Here is a 17,403-nt window from a genome sequence, read left to right as displayed (position 1 = left end):
CAAAATACGATTTGCAGGTGGAATACTGTGGCTGCTGATTCACTCCCCAGTGGCATAAGATCATGCTACAAGGCTATTTACGCCACTACGAATGAGATCGCAGATATGGTAGAAGAGGAGCGTGGATTCAATCCCGTCAATCATCTCAGACATGCAGTATGCTACAAACTTGTTTCCATTAAACTTGTTCAATTTGATCCGCATACCAAAAATTTGTAGCCCAAAATTTAGCTATGATGATGTCCTATTGCTGAGCTTTACACAATATTAACACAATAAATTCTACCCTTTTTTTTGGCAGTGGGCGGTGCTGTTTGATGGATTCATGGTAGAGGCAAGATGGCTGGCAACCGATCAGGTTCCTACCGCAGAAGACTACCTGAGAAATGGTGCTGTCACTTCAGGAGTGCCGCTTACATTAGCGCACGTATTCGCCATGCTAGGTTATGATCAAAGTAATGAAGCTGCAGAGCTCGCTGACCACATCCCTTCCATCATCTCTTGCCCGGCCAAGATCCTCAGGCTTTGGGATGACTTGGGCAGTGCAGAGGTCAGCAATTAATTGTTAAATATTTTCACCATATCCTTGTTAAGATAATTTTTAAATACAATATGACTGTAAAAATTTAGCAGCAAATTTAAATCCATGGATTTTTGCAGGATGAAGCACAGGAAGGACTGGACGGATCATACAGGGATTTCTACCTGATGGAAAACCCTAGCTGCACTCAGGCCGACGCCGAAGAACATATGCGTGGCTTGATCGCGAGGGAGTGGGCGGAGCTGAACAGGGAGTGCTTCTCCAGGAGGACCTTCGCCTCTAGGTTCACGCAGGTTTCCTTGAACGCCGCCAGGATGGTCGGCATCATGTACTCGTACGACAAGGATGGTCGGCTCCTTGTTCTCGAGGACTACGCGAGGATGCTGCTGCTTTGAGAAACTACGTACTGTGATCGATGAGAACAACCTATCCGTCAGGCGTTATCTACGCCCAGGAATGTAGCTCGCTTCATTCTTTGATTTTTCTCTCTATAAAAAATGACTCAAGTAATCTCTGTTCCATTGCATCAGACCATCATACATATTAATTAATGCTTACGAGACGCTAAGAGAACAAAGAGGGTAAATCCTAAAAATTACACTGGTAGAAAACTAAACATTAGTCCTTGGTCCTTATTCTCGAGGACTACACGAGGATACTGCTGCTTTGAGAAACTACGTACCGTGATCGATGAGAACAACCTATCCGTCATGGGTGATCGGTGATCTGCAAGTTAACCTAGGTGACATTTGTCAGTGAGAAGCTTTGCTAATTCCAAGTGTATTTTTTTGTACGACCAAACGTGGCAATTTGTTCAGGAGACAGCAGCAGTGCAGGACCAGCTAGGACCATGCAAATTCAGATCTGCCTTCAGGACCAGCTAGTAGGTCGAACAAATGTGCAAGAATCTTATGCATGTGTAGTATATACAGTACAATAACAAACATGTACAATGAAGCAGTAGCCCCCACCTGTTGCTGCCAAATAAAAAATACAGTAGAATGAAGCAGTGGCCAGTAGCCACGCCGTAGACTGTACTACGTTGGTATGTGCTACTACAGCAGAAATATCTCCATCTGTCCTTGTTTATTTGAATGAAAACAAATAAATCCGCAAAATTCACTATTTTCATGACCACACACAAATCTTTACGGCCGGCCAAGGACACGAGGTTTGGCCCACTGCCAGATTAGTACGTACTAGCTATTTTCGTGAGCAAGAGAAGAATGAAGAAGATGGCAGGAATAATGTAGCAACCTCTGCACGTCGTTATCTGCAGCATGCTGAACCATGCATGTGACTGTGTGAGAGTTATCATGCAATGGTTCACTTCTGTTTCACCGACCGCTAGTACGTAGTAGCGATCAGCATCACTCATTGCGTTCCCAATATCTGGTGATGAGACTATTTTGCCAGCGTCTGGTACGGTCGTCCCCGAATGCTTCTGTTCAGCATGAGATTGTCGCCACTAGTAGCGGCTCTAGTGGCTGGGAGCAGATGCTGCCTGCATGTTGCATTTTTTTTAATAATGGATGGAAATCCGGTCTCTATATCAACTCGTGGATATATACGGCAACTTCTGTTCAGCATGAGATTGTCGCCACTAGTAGCGGCTCTAGTGGCTGGGAGCAGATGCTGCCTGCATGTTGCATTTTTTTTAATAATGGATGGAAATCCGGTCTCTATATCAACTCGTGGATATATACGACAAAAAGTTGCAAGAGTACTTAGGCTCTAAATCATTCACTGGTAGAGAAGAGATCTTCCATCCAGCATTTTTAGTCCACTGTGGAGCGTCTGTAATCTTTAGTGTATATATATCTTTGTTGTCTTGTTCTAGAATTCTAGCATTTTTTCTTTTTTGTCGACCTAGTGAATGATATGAATGTTGATTGCTGTAATTTTCATGTGAATTGTTTTTATCTTTATGAAGGTTGATTGGTGTAAATTATCAATATTGACCAAGTTCTTTATCTAATACGAAGACCTATGTTCATTTTTCACATAGTACGATGAAGATGGACCAGCAATGGATGTATAACGTGGACAGACGGACCAAGAAGTTTGTTGATGGCTTGCATTATTTTCTCGAAGTGACCAAAGCCAACAAGCTAGAGAAGGGATTCATATGTTGTCCATGCTTCCAATGCAGTAACAAGAAGGACTAGGGTACTCATCACAGCCACTTATTTAGATACGGTTTTATGCCTAACTATTTGGTTGGGATCAAGCATGGTGAAAGAGGAGTTATAATGGAAGACGACGAAGAAGAGGAGGATGATAACAACATTCCGGACTTGGCTGCAGGCCAAGCTTTTGCTGATACTATAATGGGTGAGGTTGATGAAGAAGAGTTTGCAGAAGACGGCCCTATTGATGATCTTGGTCAGGTGCTACGGGATGCACAGAAAGATTGCGAAACTGAGAAGGAATCAGAAAAGTTGTAGCACATGATAGATGATCACAAAAAATTATTGTACCCAGATTGCAAGAAGGGGCATAAAAAACTGGGTACCACACTGGAAATGCTGCAATGGAAGGCAAAAAATGGTGTGTCCGATAAGGCATTTCAAGTGATATTGAAAATTATAAAGAACATGCTTTCCCAAGAATAATGAATTACCATCCACAATATATGAAGCTAAATAGATTGTTTGCCCTCTGGGATTGGAGGTTCAGAAGATACACGCATGCCCTAATGAATGTATCCTCTATCGTGGTGATGAATACAAGAAATTGGATGTTTGTCCTGTGTGCGGAGCGCTGCGGTATAAGATCAGATGAGATGATCCTGGTGATGTTGAGGGGTAGCCTCCCAAGAAGAGAGTTCCCACGAAGGTGATGTGGTATTTCCCTATAGTACCACATTTGAAGTGTTTGTTCAGAAACAAGGCAAATGGTAAGTTGATGCAATGGCACAAAGAAGAACGAAAGCAAGATGAGATGCTTAGACACTCCGCGGATGGGGTGTAGTAGAGATCAATTGATAGAGCATTCTCGGACTTTGAGAGTGATGCAAGGAATATAAGGTTTGGTTTAATTACTGATGGATTCAATACATTTGGTGAGTTGAGTAGTGGTCATAGTACTTGGTCTATGACCCTATATATGTTCAACCTTCCTCCTTGGTTGTACATGAAGTTGAAGTTCATTATGATGCCGGTGCCTATCCAAGGCTTAAAACAACTCAGCAACGATATTGATGTGTACCTAAGACCGTTGGTTGATGATGAAGGACCGGGACAGGCGACCAGAGTGGGGGGAGGAGGGTAAATGGGAGCCGATTCAAATTTCTCAAAGAACCTCAGCTAAAATCCCAAATCAATCCACAAACCTCTCTTCTAGCAAAATCAAATCCACTTACCTATGCATGAGCTAATGGACCTAAAAATGATGCTAGGAACCCAATTTGAGACTAGCGGAAGTAAGAAGGAGAACAAACAAGTGTCGAAAGAAATATTTTGAAAACCAACACCTTAGTTTGGAAAATTTCGGAAAAAACCTTTGGAAATTCCGGATTTTAGGAAATTTTCAAAAAAACCTTCGAAAAATTCCAGAACTTCGGAAATTTCCGGAATATTCTGGAATTCCAAAATCAGCCTTCGTGAGGAAAGTGGAAAAATCCGAAACTCGATCAAACGACCTCCAAAAATCATAAAATTTGAACCATAGACTTACAACAATATACCAAAGGTATTCCTAAAGTTTCAAGTTGAAAAGCTCAAGAATTGGTTACAAGATTCCATGGATTTGGAGAAGGGCACAAGAAGGGGATTTTCGGGAAATCTAAAAATCCAAGGTGCTCGTGCATGGATTTGCTAGGGGATCATCCTAGATGTTCTTGCACATGTCCTAGCACCGATTTCCTCCAAGGAAAACACCCCAAATCGCTGCCAATTGCGAGATCCAAAAATTCACCAAAAAATGCTTTGAAAATAGGAAAAAAGATAAATTTCAGATCTTGAGAAGGAGAAGCAATTAAGCACGAAATTGATTCTTGGATTACTTCACCATGTCCGGTTACAAGCCAATCATAAGCACAAACAAAGCTAGGATGGCAAAAGGATCAAATCAAAGATCCCTCCTCTCTCCCTCTCTCCCTCTACCAATGGTTCTCACAAACAAAATGAGAAAACCCTTACCAAATCATCCAAAGGGATAGCTACCCAACCAACCATCTCTCATATATATACACACTTAGCTATTTCTCAAGTTGCCTTTACATGAAGCATACAACTCCAAACCCCCTAGGGGTAAAACCGTCCAACTTTTTCTTCGTTCATCAGATGGACCCGGCGCTTTCATGACTTAGCTTCACGATGGTGCCACGGATCCTCCGACTCGATGCTGTCCAGCCACACCGGACTTGTCCCCCGGTTTTGAGGCCAAACCGGTCAAACCCTCTTGCACACTCCGCAGACATGACTCATCCCCGGTTTTGAGGTCAAACCGGTCAAACCCTCTTGCACACCCCGTAAGGCATGACTCACAGATGTTGACACATGTCCGGCCTCCGCCAAGCCTTTGACGCCTCCAAGTCTTTCTCTCTCGGCTCCCGGGCCGCCTACTGGTCTTGCCTCTGTCCTACTTGACTCGATCGACGTCGTCTCCATCACCGTCCGTGTACTCTTGCTCTTCCATGCACCATGTGGATCGCCCATGACTCTGCCCGAACTCCTCGAGTCCCTTAGTCCAAGCCTACTCGTGTCCACCCTTCACAGCCCTAGTACATCGGCATGAACCTTTCGCTTGACCTTCACCTCATGACGTCAACCATCATGTCACATCCTACACCTGCACATCACAAGCCAAGAGATACAACACATAACATGTGGTTTACACAAACACCACAACACAACACACACAACACAACACATCCGGTTAGCCATTAGCATTATCATGCACATATGAAATATGAACTCAACCAGTAAAGCCTCAAATCATCTAATCAATCACTCATCATAAATAGACCAAGGCATATCTCAACCGGGACTAAAGGGTGTCCCTATTGGTAATACCAACAGGGACTAAAGGCACCCCCCTAGTCCCAGGTGGTAATACCACCCGGGTCTTGGTTGCCAAGTCCACTCGAGACTAGGGGTATATAACTACTCTTCTCCGCCCCCTTCTTCCTCCTCACTTCACTCCCCCGATTCGACACCTCTCGTGCTTCGCCCCGGCCGTCGCTCCTCCTCCCCAGCCACTGCGTTCGCCGCTGGCCCTAGTCTTTGCGTTGCTTGTTCTCCTCCTCGGTCGCCTCCGCCGTGCTTCCCCATCAACGTGGAGCGCCGGCATTCACCACACCGGCCATTCTCTCCTCCCCGGCGGCGGCGTGGCCCCCGCTCGCCTGGCCAGTCCCGCCGTCGCCTCACCACGCCTCGTCGTCATACCCTCGACCGTCGCGCTGCCGGTCGGCAACTCCTCCGTGGTGCCCCGACGTCCCGTTCTCCTTCTCCGCCAGCCGCCCCTTCGCCTCCACGCCTGGCTCCACGGTGCGGCGCCCTCCCAGCTCGGCACCCTCCTTCTCCCCTAGCCCGCCGGCTTCTCGCCACTGCACGGCGCCGTGCGTCGAGCACCCGGACGCTGGCACCACTGTAGCAGCCCCACCGCCGTCCACCGTCACTTGGCCCCCTCTTTGACGTCGGGTCCCCTGCGCCGCTGTCCACCGACGCCTAGCGACCTCCCCGACGCCGAGTCCCCGGCGCCGCCATCCACCGACGCTCGACCCCTACGGCGCTATTTGTCTCCGTCCCAGCCCTCTGCGCTGCCATTCGGTATGTATGGCGCGGCGCAGAGGGCGCTGACGCAAGATGGGTTTTTTATTAGAAAAATAGTAGAAATTAGTATAAATGCTTCGGAAGTTAGTTGATTAAACTAGAAAAATAGTAGAAATTAGTATAAAGGATTAGGAAATTATTAGATTAAATTAGGAAATTAGTAGAAATTAGTACAAATCCTTAGGAGATTATTAGATTAAATTAGGAAATTAGTAGAAAGGCTTAGGAAATTATTAGATTAAATTAGGAAATTAGTAGAAATTAGTATAAAGGCTTAGTAAATTATTAGATTAAATTACAAAATTAGTAGAAATTAATATAAATGCTTAGGAAATTATTAGATTAAATTAGGACATTAGTATAAATTAGGATAATTTAGTGGAAAGTAGTATAATTTAGTAGAAATTAGTAAAATTTAGTAGATTAGTGGAAATGCTTTAGGAAATTAGTATAAATGCAATAGGGAATTATAGAAAATTTGTATAAATGCATATGAAGTTATAGAAAATTAGTATAAGATACGGTTTCATGTGTATTTCTTCCATGTAAATTATTTCATGTAAGTTTCATGTAATAAATTGTACAAGTTTTATTGTATTTATGATTCCATGTATACATATTTATAATTTCATGTAGTAAATTGTACAAGTGTGTATTTTCAATCATGTGTTTATTTACTAGATTGTCATTTTTCTTTTCCTACTAGCCAAGATTTGTTTTAATGTTCGAGCAATTAGGATAAGTTTTGTATAAGTTTCATTTATTTCATGGTTGTTCTACGATTTCATGTATATACAATTTTTAATTTAATGTATCTATAATTAGATGTGTGTATAACTAATGTCATTATTAGTTGAGATGGGAGACGAAGAGAATGCATGGTATATAATGGAGCAGATTATTGTTGGCGGTAGTGGCTCAAACGTTCCAAGAACCTACACCAAGGATGAGGGTAGCACGACGTTGATGACAATGCAGAACAAGACCTTGCCGTGATGGAAAGTTCTGGCGAGGTATATATCATGTTCATTGTTTTACCCTACCTATAACTTCATATTCATTATTACTATGTACTAATTAATGAATCTAGAACTTTTAGCCCTCTGGATCGATGAACCAAAAGAAACCACGAGGTCGTGCAAAGATAATGGAGGGAAAGCTTCACATCACCAAAGTGACAGAAGAGGGCCAGACATTTGCTCCTGAAAAAGTCACTAGAAAGTTCGTGAGTCAATGCGGGGCTATTGTAAGGGATATCGTGCCCATCAGCATTCGAGAATGGAAGGGTGAAAAATATGATCCATACTTGCTCCCGCAGACACAGAAAGATATGTTGTGGGAAGGTGTCAAGAAACAATTCACACTCCTTGACAGCGTCGATGAAAAAGTTGTGAAAGACTGGATGCTGAAGAAGATGGCAACCCAATTCCCTTCAAGAAGAATCTAGATGCCAACTATATCAAGAAGGGCCGAACTCCAGATTTTAATGACTGACCAATATTAAGAGATCATTGAAACTCATTTCTGGAATACAACATGAGTGAAGGTAGTGCGAACAAGGTTTGTGTCAACTCAGGCAATGCCCAGAAGAAGGAGCATCATCATCTTCTAGGGCGAGGTGGTTACATGAGTGCAATTCCCAAATGGAGAAAGATGGAACAAGACCTAATCGATTGAGGTATCGTACCAGCGACTATTAAATGGCGCGATCGATCGAAGAATTGGTATTACGCTCACGGAGGCAACCTTAGCCCTGAGGATGGGACACTTATTTTCAACGAAACAATACGTCAGAAGGCCCTCAAGCTTATCAAAAACATTGAAAATGCTAAAGCAGGAAAGTTCAAGCCTGATAGAGAGAACGATGAGCTGACTTTAGCACTCGGGAATCCCGACCACCCAGAATGTTGCCGAGGCTTCGGGGTCGTTCCGTGAAAGTTTGCTTTTCATAGGGACATCGACACGTACAGAAGCTGGAAGAGAAGAAAGGAATAACAAGAGGAGAGCTAGTGGCATATGTTAGAAGCTAAAGTGCATCAACAAGAAGTAAGAATGCAGGAAGAAATTAATCAGCGAGTGACCCTGGCAGTTACTGAGATGGCCCAATCTGGAGCACTGTTGGATCCCAACGTCATCGTCAGCCCTTCTCAATGCCGAAGCAGCTGTGCTTCCACAGGGATCCTCGATGACAACATGCCAAGATTACCTGTGGTTGCGCAGGACAACCAACGGTACCTTGTGGATGACATCACTCAACGCACCTCATGTGAGCTATACAGACCATTTGGCAACCTCACTATTAAGGTACACATATGTATAATTTATACAATTACCTCAATTGATCCATGCCTCAGGAGTTTAATAACTTCTTTATTTCTTCTATATGTACAGGTGGCACACGAAAATGCTTTACCTATCCTGCCAGGGCAGACAAGTCATGGCATGGAGATTCCACCTGACTACTCCAGCATTGGCCTAGAGCAAGTGATAGTCAATATGAAGGCCTAGAGCTCGACCTCCCAGGAGGTGATGGGGAAAGGACACTAGGAGATGCTTCACGGTATCATTCTATGGCACAAATGCTACATCACCATCCCCGGCAAGGAGGCAACATTGCTTCCCATAGATCCCCCACAGCCACCGTCTCCTCAAAACTCAAGATCGTCATCTCCAGCACATCCACCTGCAGGACCATCATCACCACCGAGACCGTTGCATCCTGCTCGATCACGTTTCCTTCTCCATTGAATCCTGGTGGGGCAAGTGACGACAACCAAAACACCCCTTCCCAATCACCGTCTATAGCGCCGGGACTAAACTCTGGTGCGAGCAAGGAACCTGCAGCACCTCTCAAGAAGTCGCAACCTCTGCCTTCCAAGCCAAGCCAACCAAAGGCGAAAGAACCTATTAAGAAAACAAAAAAGTATGAACCTATTAAGAAGCTAGCATGCGATATGAGTCCTGAGGAATTGGAGAAGGCATCGCAAGCACAGGTGAGGGAGTTCTTCCAAGCATGCGCTGAACAAAGAAAAGCAAAGATGATGGGGCCAAAGCTAGTAGATCCAGCGAAATTAAAGTTTTTCTTGGCATGAAAAAAGAAGTCAAGAAGATGTTACTATCGAACTACGATCGTTCGTTAGTTAAGTTTTATCAGAAGAAAAAATATGCAGAGTCGTCGTCCAGTCGTATTGTCCCCTAGCTCGGGCAGCAAGATTAGCAAGCAGACAAAGACGCTCTAGCTATAGCAGCTTTGCCTTTAGAACAACAAATCTAGGTCATTAATTTTATGGAAGACACAGGTCTATCGCTTGCTGAAGTTCTAGAGCAAGCTGAACCGCTAGCTTCAGAAAAGACTGTACCTAAATGGCCCTTTGAGTTAGGCAAGCCTCTAGTCAAGCCTGAATTGGTATGGAAGCTCTCAATGAAGATGTATGAATTCCATCAATGGTACATGGAGTAGTCGACCAAGGAAAGGGTCATGTTCGCTCTTCGTGTTAAATCGATTGATTTTTTCGGTGAAGGTGAGAAACTCTTGTGGTTGTACTTCAAGGGTATATACAAAGTGTACCATCAAGATGCCCTTGATATCTCTCTCATCAGCGTCTGGGTTCTGTAAGTGTGTGTTTATTAGATATAAATTTTGGCTTGGATCATTATTTTGTGTGCGTGTCACCCTAGTAACTTTGTCTTTCATTTTATGTAGGATGCTAATTTAGAGGTGCCGTAGAGAATTCTACTTCGACATTGGCTTTATGGATCCATCACTTGTTAATCAAGATCTGATACGGGATCAACCAAAGTCTACATTGGACACAATATACAAATTCTTCGAGCAACAAAATTACAAGCAATACATACTACTGCCATACAACTTTAAGCAAGTGTGGGTACCGTCTATTTTTAATTTCCTTTTCCTTACCTAATTAATGTTAGTTAGTTCTAAAATAAACATTTATGTACGCAGTTTCCACTAGATTCTCCTTGTAACTATGATTGATAAAAGTGACGTTATTGTGTTTGATTCATTGAGGAAACCAAAGGTGGAGTACAAAGACATTCAAGACATGCTAAACTTGTAATAATTCTGGACCTTTATCTCTATGCCAAAGTTTGTTTCCTAAATTTTCACGTAACACTTTATCCTTCATTATTTTAAATCACAGTGCATGGAAACGATTTTGTAAGACTCACTGTGGTGAATTCAAAGAAAAACTTTGTGGCGGAACCGCCCAACTTAAACTGGCTTAAGTGCACCTAATCACTGTCAGAACAACAATTATCCAAAACGCACTTCAAACAGTGTAAGTCCGGTAGTCCGTTGAGGGTTCACAGAACTCCTCAAAAACCTCCACGGTGTATTCCATAGCCATACATCAGGATCGCTTCCACGATGGGATAGCATCAACAAATATTACATTTTTACATACATACCAGAGGTACGATTTATTACAAACCATAGATTGAAAGAAACTTAACAGAGCAAGTTAAACCATCACTAAGAGTTTCAAACATAAACCAGTTTGGGGCAAGTAATTAAACATCTAAGTTTTATTCTGGGGTATCATGAGACTCATAAGATACCCTAGTTCTTCGAAACTTCCTCCTCAATGGGTCCCTGCTGGGTTTCTGAAAACAACAACAAAGGATCTTCTGAGTACGAAGTACTCAGCAAGTCTAACCCGTCTAACCGATATAAATACTTTTTGTATACTGTATGATAGCTTTATGGTGTATCGGCTGACACACATTTTGCAGAAAGAGCTTATTATAAGTGGAACCTTAGTTTTATCTTTTATTTCAGATTGAGTTTGTTACCTGACCAGTCTAGATGACAAAAATGTTTTAGCAACCAGATGGAACTAAGTCATACAACATATTTATTCAAAGCAAACGGTTCCCTTCTCTTTGTTACACTATGATGCTCAAACAATGATAAGTGCATTATAATCTGAGAATTGCGGCGATCCGGACCGATTAACATCCTGGAAGAGATACCCCGACCACCAACTATGTACAACTGTCCGGGTTGCACATAACGACCTTTCAATTAGCTGTACCCAACAATTGGGAATATGACTACTCGAACCCAGGGACGCACCCCCACATGGGACCCCACGTCTGGCCTGATCTCCATGTGAGTTTCAGGCTACACCCCTGCCTTTCCACTGCACGCCAAGCACGGGTACGAAATTCCCGATCAGAGAGCCAACTAACCTACCAGGTTTTACTGGTCCCATACCCAGTAAGCAACCAGGTAACATCACTTGATCACTGGTTAAAGCAATGAACGGTCCTTAATTAAATTAACCGAGTAGATAGAACTACGGAACTCAAGACTCCTTTCTTGGTTCCATCCAAGCTTCCGTCCACTACCTTCCAAAACAGGTCATTTTCTTGATATACATATGTATGACAATGTTACCTTGGGTTGCTGAGTACCATAGGTACTCAGAAAGGATAAAGGTAGCGTGACTACGCTTTGCTAAGCATGGGACACTAACTAATTATTTGGAATAGGTGGCAAAGATATACTTAATAACAAGGTTAGATTATGCATAAAAGTAAGTTTTCAATCAACTCCTAGACTTAATGCATTCATAAAGAAAATAACCAATAGTTGGACACATGAAATAATAACTCCAAAAGTAGATAGGCTTAAATGCACCGGGGCTTGCCTTGATCCACAAAAAATTTAGCGTCTTCAGACGATCCTGCTTCACAAGGGATCAACTCAACAACCTCCTCAAACTCCGGAGGTTCTTCAGAAATTTCCAGAAAGTCCACATCTCGAGCTTCAACATCTACGATTTAATATATGCAGGAGTTAGATATGTAAACTTTTGAATACATGACTATACAACTTTCCTTCATGATAAAGTTGCAAGCCAACAAGTGACTTATACAACTTTTCTTCATGATAAAGTTGCAAGCCAACAAAACTCTACCTATAAAGATTAACCCACAAATTTTAATTCCAACTTAAGCCTTTTCTTTTATTTTAGAAAAGCATTATAAATATTTTCTAATATCAAAACTTAATTCCCATAGATTAATAATAATTTGTGAATAAGAAAGCATTATTCAGAATTTTATGCATTTAATAAAGGTTAAGCATTTATTTATATACCTTAATCAAAAGGCATTAAATAAATACCTAAATTTTATTAGTTTTCCTAGGGTTTAAGAATTTTAATGCATAAAGGAAAATAAAAACAATCCTAATAAATTGGTTTCACTATTTTTGGACATTTCTAAAATTTTCAGTGAATTAAATGGTGGAATCTAGATTTAAGCTATTTATCTACAAACACAAAAACCTTCAGATTATCCACCCTCCCCCGAAATCCTTTTCTCACCCGGCCGTTTCCTACCCACACCCACAGACATGCGAGGCCAGCCGGCCAGGCCTCCCTGCCCGACGCCAAAACAGGGTGCCGGGGCGGGCAAGATCGGTAGCTTGCCGCCCGCGGCCTCGCCGACGATGGGGCCAAGCGGGGGAGCACCCCCAGGCCTGGGCGCACCTGCGAGCGGCGCTAGCCCCTCCGGTGGTAGACTGAGCCGAGCCCTCCACAGGCGGCGGCGGCGGCGGCCATGGCGGCAACGCCAAAACGGCCATCGGTGCACCCTATGGCCTCTATGCGACCTAACTAAGCCATGCAACCCAAGGAATTGAGCAAAGAGGGGCAACACTGAGGAGCCCACCAGAGGGGCGGGTGGAACGGCCGGCGGACAGGGGATGCGATGGGTGGGGGCTTGCCGTCGGGGAACTAGGAAACAGAGGGGCGTGGGGTGTTGGTGAGTTCCTGGTGAGGCTTTGGGTGGGTGGAAATGCAGGGAGGAGCGGCGGCGCGGTTGAATCGACCGGCGGTGGCGCTTCTGCCGTGCCCTGCTTTTCGTGGTGGCGAAATGGCAGAGGGGTGAACGGATGAGGGCGGAAGCGGTAGTTATGCGAAATTTTCACCGTGCATGGATGCCACCTCGGCAACTTGCAGGCGTGTGTGGCGCGGACGTGGCCTGGCCCATCGCGCTGGCCGGCGGGCAGAGGTGCCGCGCTGCGGCACGCCTCCTGCCTCCTCTGCTCTCTCTGGTTCCTCCCCTTTCCTTCTTTTCCCAACCGACATGTTCATGCCTCATTTGCTCAAAATTTTCCATCTCAACACTTGAAACTCTTTTAAGCAAACTTGTAGAGGGTTTACCACTCTTCATTTGATAGATTGGCCTCCAACCAAGATAAGCACTCTAAAACCCTGATTTTTAAGCCCAAAGTTCGAGCAAAATCAATCTGTAACTGAATCCCTTCTTCAGTTCCGTCAGGTATGGTACAGGGCCATTTACCCTTCTTCGAGCTCGATTTTAGTTAGTCAAACTTGTTCCATGCAGCTTGACCCTTGCCTATCTTTGTTCTATATCTAACCAAGATTCCATTTTGCACAAGAACTCATATTACTTTCACACTAGATTTCTCAGAAACTTGCGCCAAAAACTGGCAATCATTACTGTTTTTCAGACAATTATTTCGGCGAGAAGGCTGAAATCTGCTAATTTGCTGAATTTGGGCTTCATTTTAAATTTGAACCTTCCACTTTATCTGGCCAAAAATATTTCATTTTAATTCTCCATAGACCATATTTCACTAATGTCGAAAAACATTTGCTCACTTACAAGAAAAATTCTCCAGAAATTGGTTCCAAAGTTGTGTAGTCAATATTATTTTTAGATTTGCGTATTTTCGGACGACGAATAGTGACTTCGTTGATTCTATCTTCGATTATATTTTTGAGAGGTTTATGACTTCAATTAGACTTCAAGCTTCATTCCTTTGAGTTCTAAATACTCTCAAGACTCACTTTCATATTTTTATCAAATTTGTCTAAATTTGCAACTCCAATTTGCAGATTTGGTCAAATTCGGCTCAAATTTGACTTTGGCTCAAATTAACTTCCTTCAATCCAAATTTCACCATTTGCTCATTAATGTCATACTTAAGTTGTGATTAACACCAGATTTTACAAACTTACATTCAGTACAACGTTCTTGGTACGTACGAAGTTTGCACATTTTGTACATTCTATAACACGAATATTTCATAACTTTTTTACCACTAAAGTGCTTGAGACAGTAACAAGGCAATAATTTATGTGAATACTGTGACTGTGAGCACATGTACCATTTTGTGCGGGACAAGGTGATATTGGATAATATAACTGTACGTAAAATAAACCTATTAATAATTAGTTGTTTTCTAGCTCCTTATATTTAATTGTTCGTGTAACATTCACATATTTCCAAATTACAGATGTTGCGGATTAGAGAAGAACTCTTGGAGAAGGAGAGGTTTTTGGCAATCCAAGAAGCTCTCAAGATTTTTGGTGGACGAGGTGATAAATCCCGAAAGAGAATTTTATTACGATGGACATTCAATAGCCGAACGGAGCAACACCACAACGGGAGGATCCTAAGAATGAAGAGGACAAATTATTGTATATATAGTAATTGTATAAATTCTAGTTTGATGTGTATAATATACTAAGAATTGTATATATATAGTAGTTATAATTAATATTATGCATATACATGAAATATATATACGACATGCATACAACACAAGCGTATACGTGTAAGTAGTGCACACTAAGGATGTATACGTATATGTATACGTGTGTGTATGTGTGTGTGAAGTAACAATTAGCATTAATATGGAAAAGAATTTAGGGTAAAAGAAAAAAGTCAATTACCAATTGGGACTAAAGGGGCCACGTGCATGCGCATGCATGGCGACCCCTTTAGTCCCGGTTGTTATTACCAACCGTGGCTAAAGAGGGTTTTAGTCCTGGTTGAATGACCCGGGACTAAAGAGGGGGACCTTAGTCCTGAATAGTTAGTCCCGGTTGGTTTTTCAAGAGTTATGAGGCTTACCAACCGGGACTAAAAGCTCGATTTTCCACCAGTGATTACAAGAGTACTTAGAGTCCAAATTTCAAACTGAGAACACAAAAGATAGAAATTTCAAACTGAGAACATAAAAGATAGAAAAAAGTTAGAAAGACTAACCTTCAAACTTCTTATGCATCCTTACTTCAACCTCGTTTTATCCTCACAGCGACCATCCTTCACATCTCCTATCTACTTAGGGGGTGTTTGGATACCCCGTGCTAAAGTTTAGCACCTGTCACATCGGATGTTTGGATGCTAATTAGGAGTATTAAACATAGACTAATTACAAAACTAATTACACAGATGGAGTCTAATTCGTGAGACGAATCTATTAAGCCTAATTAGTCCATGATTTGATAATGTGGTGCTACAGTAACCATTTGCTAATGATGGATTAATTAGGCTTAATAGATTCGTCTCACGAATTAGCATAGGGATTCTGCAATTAGTTTTGTAATTAGCTCATGTTTAGTCCTTCTAATTAGCATTCGAACATCCGATGTGACACTGCTAAAGTTTAGCACCTAAGTATCCAAACACCCCCTTAGAAACCTGCATGTTGCATGTGAACGTCTATCGGTGTGTGTTCCATTTTGCCTGGTCAGGGTTTCACTTTGCCTGGCTAGCTAGCTAGGTAGCTTGGCGTGTGAGAATCAGGTAATGACAGTTATGAGAGCTTCAACCAAACATGCCCGGCGAGCATTTCTCTCAAAATCCTTTCTACACGTGTGCGTAGCTACTCATAATAATTTCATTGCGGATCCGTATAGCCTATATGGTGCTTGTCTTACGTCAAACAAACCCGATAGGACACCCACGATCCTGTTTTTCTGTTCTTTTTAAACACCGATCCCCTTTCATGGGTCCTATATAGCTTATTCTCCAGCAACGTCCATTATATTATGTTTTTTCACCGAGTTTCCTCTGTTCGTTTCCGCTTGTGTTCTCCCTTCCGTTTTTACTTTTGAAGGTGCATTGAAAGTGATTATTCCTTCAGAAAATTTGGAGTTCCCTAGCTATTCACCTCCCTGTAGTCGTCGATCCAGTCCTGCACATAATTACAACAGGGAAAACAAAAACACTAAGCCTGACTTGACCATGAGAAGTGTGTACGCATGCAATTCACATTGCCTAATAAGTGTGTACCAGGAGGGTTCAAGGTTCGCATGTGCAACATGCATGTTTGAAAGAAATTTAAAAGGAAAAGGACCTACCCGCACTGACCGATTTGCATTATCTTGGTGGAGCCGGGATGTGTGGCACAACCCTACTCCGCTCAATTTTTGGAGGATAGGATTGCATGCTTCTCATGCGGTTGGAAGGATATCCAAACTCGCCATCAGCGGACGACATAGTGTAGACTGTAGTAACACTAATTGGGACTAAAGGGCTCTCCACGGACCACAAAATTTAGACCTAGGACTAAAGCCTCTTTAGTTCCGGGTTAAAAATGATCGAGATTTTTGTTGAGGATAGAAGATCGTTTTTCTACTAGTGTTAACCCACTAAATCTATATCTAAATAACTTACCTCTACCATTATGAAAAAGAACCTTAAGTAACTCCTCCTAATCTTCATCTAAGTTACCCACAAATGCCATTATAAAAAATAATCTTAAGTAACCCATTTGCCATTAAAAAACAATCAAAGTAACATCTAAATATGCATCTAAATTATCAATATTTTTCATAAAAAGTACTATAAACTACGACAATATATGATTCTAAATTAATTTGTTGTTATTATTATTAGTATAGAAAATACTAACATAAGATATGTATATATACATGTACGAAGTGACAGTAATGTTAATTTACATGTTGAACACATAGCTCAACCTAAGGTTTAATTAAACACTTGTCAAATATATGTTAACATGATCTTTTTCCTCACACTTTGGGTTTGGGACCATCTACCACTGTCACAGTTGTCATCCTATACATGGAGCTTGGTCCCATTATATTCATATATAGGTTACATATATCGGTAATATCTCTGTGCTACGAACAATACCGATACCAATAATTTCCGGGCCTTCTCTCCATCAGAAAAAGGGGTGAAATAATAATAATAATAATAATAATAATAATAATAATAATTACACGGCGTAAATAGTAGTTTGTAAGAAAACCAAGTAGGGGGCGCACTACG

At 42.2% G+C, this 17,403-nt stretch overlaps 1 protein-coding gene and 1 pseudogene across 1 annotated transcript; both read left to right on the top strand.

Annotated features, from left to right (window-relative positions):
- The first annotated feature begins 213 nt into the window (after positions 1 to 213).
- LOC117863078 (probable terpene synthase 3, chloroplastic) lies at positions 214 to 1,181 on the top strand. The gene is made up of 2 exons (XM_034746700.2): positions 214 to 550; positions 661 to 1,181. Exons 1-2 carry the CDS (start codon positions 326 to 328, stop codon positions 934 to 936), a joined length of 501 nt encoding a protein of 166 aa, XP_034602591.2. The 5' UTR covers positions 214 to 325; the 3' UTR covers positions 937 to 1,181.
- A 1,378-nt stretch (positions 1,182 to 2,559) lies between these two features.
- Positions 2,560 to 3,922, top strand: LOC140221347 (uncharacterized; annotated as a pseudogene).
- Positions 3,923 to 17,403: the final 13,481 nt, after the last annotated feature.

The sequence above is a fragment of the Setaria viridis genome, chromosome 1, assembly GCF_005286985.2.
Source record: "Setaria viridis chromosome 1, Setaria_viridis_v4.0, whole genome shotgun sequence".
NCBI classification, from domain to species: domain Eukaryota; kingdom Viridiplantae; phylum Streptophyta; class Magnoliopsida; order Poales; family Poaceae; genus Setaria; species Setaria viridis.
Note: the sequence above shows the minus strand (reverse complement) of the source record. Positions and strands in the feature narration are given on the sequence as shown.